This window comes from Leguminivora glycinivorella, chromosome 9 (genome assembly GCF_023078275.1).
Source record: "Leguminivora glycinivorella isolate SPB_JAAS2020 chromosome 9, LegGlyc_1.1, whole genome shotgun sequence".
In the NCBI taxonomy this organism is placed as follows: domain Eukaryota; kingdom Metazoa; phylum Arthropoda; class Insecta; order Lepidoptera; family Tortricidae; genus Leguminivora; species Leguminivora glycinivorella.
In genome coordinates this window covers 17,957,658-17,961,100 of record NC_062979.1, presented here as the reverse complement: position 1 = coordinate 17,961,100, position 3,443 = coordinate 17,957,658, and the positions used below count along the sequence as shown (strand labels likewise).

The following is a 3,443-nucleotide window of genomic DNA, read 5'->3' as shown; positions in this document are numbered from 1 at the left end:
CGAATATAAAAGGCATAAACGGCATTGTATTGAGTGTGCAATTGTGCAATGAGTTCTTACTAAAGCAGTACTAAAGTATGAACCGAATGAATGTTGGACAAGACAAAACCATTCACTGTTTCCTACTCACATAATAGTTGTGCATAAAAGTCTTATCTCTGAGATCGCCGTTATCGAAATTGATGGAGGACTGTATTTATACCTACATAATATATACGCATACACTCCACCGGACGCACTCCAGTAATCGAGGTAGGCCCTAGGTTCTGGAGCTGGAGACATATCAAAACACTTTTAAAACACGTCAGGAATCCTACCAGCAGGAATCATGTCTAAATTTACCCCTTGTACCTAATTAATTAAAAAAAAACTACGGTCTTTGTCTGATTTATAACGTTATAATCTCATCTTTTTGAACCATTACAACATAACCTACAAAGTTACAACTTTTCAATCATCATGGCTGACGATCCACCTCCACCATTACATACACAAGCTACTCCTTTTCACCTTTTTTCAGCGCATAGCACAAATGGGCCACAAGGCGAGCGCCAGAGCAGCCAATTGGGTGTCCAAGACTCAGCGCCCCTCCGTGCACATTAATTTTAGCAGGATCAATGTTTAGGATTCTCGCGTTACCGATCCCCACAACAGCAAAGGGTTCATTGATCTCCCAAAGTGCAACATCATCTTTGTCGATGCCTGTTTTTTTCAGCAAGTTAGGGATCGCTACGGAAGGTGCGATACAAAAGTCTACGGGATCACGTTCGCCGTCAGCATACCCGACTACTTTTGCAAGAGGTGTAACCTTCAGTCTCTCTGCTGCTTGCCGTGTCATCATAACCAGTGCAGCAGCACCATCGTTCAGCGGACAAGCATTGCCAGCTGTAACCGTCCCATTTTCTTTTTGGAATACAGTGGGTAGTTTGGTAAACTTCTCAAAATTGACCTTCTTGTACTCTTCATCTTCAGAAAATAGACTAGTTTCGCCTTTATTCTGGGGTACTGGTACTGGAACTAACTCCTCGTCGAATGCCCTTGCAGCCCAAGCGGTAGCGCTTTTCTTGTAACTTGCCATTGCATATTCATCTTGTTCTTGTCTAGTGATACCCATTGTCTTGGCCGTGTGCTCAGCGCAGTGTCCCATGTGGAACTGGTCGGCGTAGGCGTCATGAAACCCGTCGCGGAGTATTCCATCCGCTAGTTGCAAGCCGCCGTACGTAGTGTCCCCTCTCTTCAAGTAAAAAGGCACGTTTGAGAGAGATTCCATTCCTCCAGCAAGGATGACGTCATGAGTACCGGTTTCTAGAGCTTGGACGCCAAACATGACAGCCTTGGTGCCTGATGAGCACACCTTGTTGATAGTGGTGCAGATAGTACTAGGCGGGAGTCCGCCAAAGATGGCAGCCTGTCTTGCTGGAGCCTGTCCAAGATTTGCGGAGATGACATTACCCATGATGACCTAAAACATTTAATAATAGATTTTTAAACCTTTAATGCATACTGTAGCCAAATGGGTACAACTGAAATAAAATGACATATCGCTATCAGTCAATGTCAATTATAGACTGTGACGCATCAACTCAAAGTCTCAAATGCGATGTCTGTTTTTTGCACATTAGACATTTCATTGAATCTTTCATGAACCAAATAAAGTAGAATTTCCATTGATATATTGATTTTTGAAACAAACGAAATTCATACCAATTTACTTCAAGGTTCAAATTCAAAATGGAAAATGTAACTATGGTGGGCCTTACGAGGATATGTATTTAAGGGTAGGGTATTTTAAATATGTATAATTGTTAAGAGGCAACAGAAGCGAAAATGTTACAATGAAAAGGAGTCCCCCTTTCAATTTTTGAATTTAGTTAAATATACTCGTGTTATTAACTAGATTTATAGGAAAAAAAGTTGTTCATTAAGGACAACTCGAAAAAATCTTTTAAATCGAGACCGCTCTCGACTGTTTCCTCCTCCAAATCTTAATCAATCGGAACGAATTTTGACAATCTGAATAACAATGAAATAATCTGTGTCAGACCGTTTAAGTAACTATTTACCTAATTGTACTTAATTGTTATGAATTTTGAACACCACACCTTTTTGGCATAATCAATTTGGCCGTTTTGTAAAATTTTGATGGGATTTTAGCGCCTTTGAAAATAAGAATATCAAAAAAAGCAAAACGGCCCAACACAGATAAAAATAATAATCATCTATTTTGAAAAATCATTGCTCTAGCTTCATCAGATAGAAAACCAGGGAAGAAATTGTCGAGAGCAATTTGTGTGTCTGTTTGTTTGTCCGTCTTTCACGGCAAAACGGAGCGACGAATTGACGTAATTTTTTAAGTGAAGATAGTTGAAGGGATGGAGAGAGACATAGGCTACTTTTTGTCTCTTTATAACGCAAGCGAAGCCGCGGGAAAAAGCTAGTACCCCATAAAGGGGCAGGCAGAGCACATGAACTCAAGTTTCAGTGCTACTCTTGGCAAAAAGGGGTTGAAAGAAATCGAAATTGTGACATTGTAGTGACAGGTTGCCAGCCTCTCGCCTACGCCACAAATTTATCCCATATCCCACAGTCGACTAACAAAACCACCCACGGGATGAAAGGGGGTGGTGAAATTCTTAACCCGTCCATGTTTTACATTATTAAATTACCTAGTGCCATATCTACGTGTCTCCAGTTGATAAATTCAACGATGGATGATTGCGTCAGACGTGTAAAATGTTTCCATGACCAATGGAAAATCTGTCGGCTGGTCGCATTGAACACGTAATCTAATAAGATACAATGCCTTGTCCTATAATGTCGGTATCATCAAAATCGAGAAACATTGCACATAAAATTCAATCAGGCATTCTCGCAAATATGTAGATTTTGTCGACAAAAAATTAAATGGCACAGAACCGATAATAATGGTTTATTGCCCTGATGCCTTTGGTAATGGCTTAAGGGTTCTACAATAATACTAACCTCCTTTATTTCCTCCTTGGGGATGCCAGCCCTCTCCACTGCCGCTTTAACTGCAATTGCACCTAATTGCGTCGCTGATACTGGAGTCAGACTACCTCTGAAGGACCCAATGGGCGTCCTTACCGCAGATACAATCACTACTTCGTTTAAATTTGGCGCCATTGTCGAAAGGAAGAGATGAATTCACTGGAACTTCTGCAACAGGAGCAAAAAATATTCTTATTAATGTTTTTCGCTGATGGTTTCTCCAACCGTGACCGAACTAGGTATAATTGATGAATAAGTACGTGGTACCTGACCTCCTACCACAGTCGTCCTTACACTGTGCTCGTACGTAGTTAGTAATTGATTGACATTGACAACAGCGCATGCGGCGGACCCCACTAACATGAAACATGAAACCCTAGCTTATTATCATAACAGAAAATGGCTACCATATAGACCACTCAGTAAATTAAAAT

The 3,443-nt window shown here is 40.8% G+C and overlaps 1 protein-coding gene across 1 annotated transcript; it reads right to left on the bottom strand.

The window, feature by feature from the left end:
• Positions 1–378: 378 nt before the first annotated feature.
• LOC125229736 (acetyl-CoA acetyltransferase, mitochondrial-like) lies at positions 379–3,177 on the bottom strand. The gene is given in 3 exon segments (XM_048134664.1): positions 379–505; positions 508–1,462; positions 2,983–3,177. Coding segments are annotated over 3 exon segments (1,182 nt in total). The 5' UTR covers positions 3,145–3,177; the 3' UTR covers positions 379–440.
• Positions 3,178–3,443: the final 266 nt, after the last annotated feature.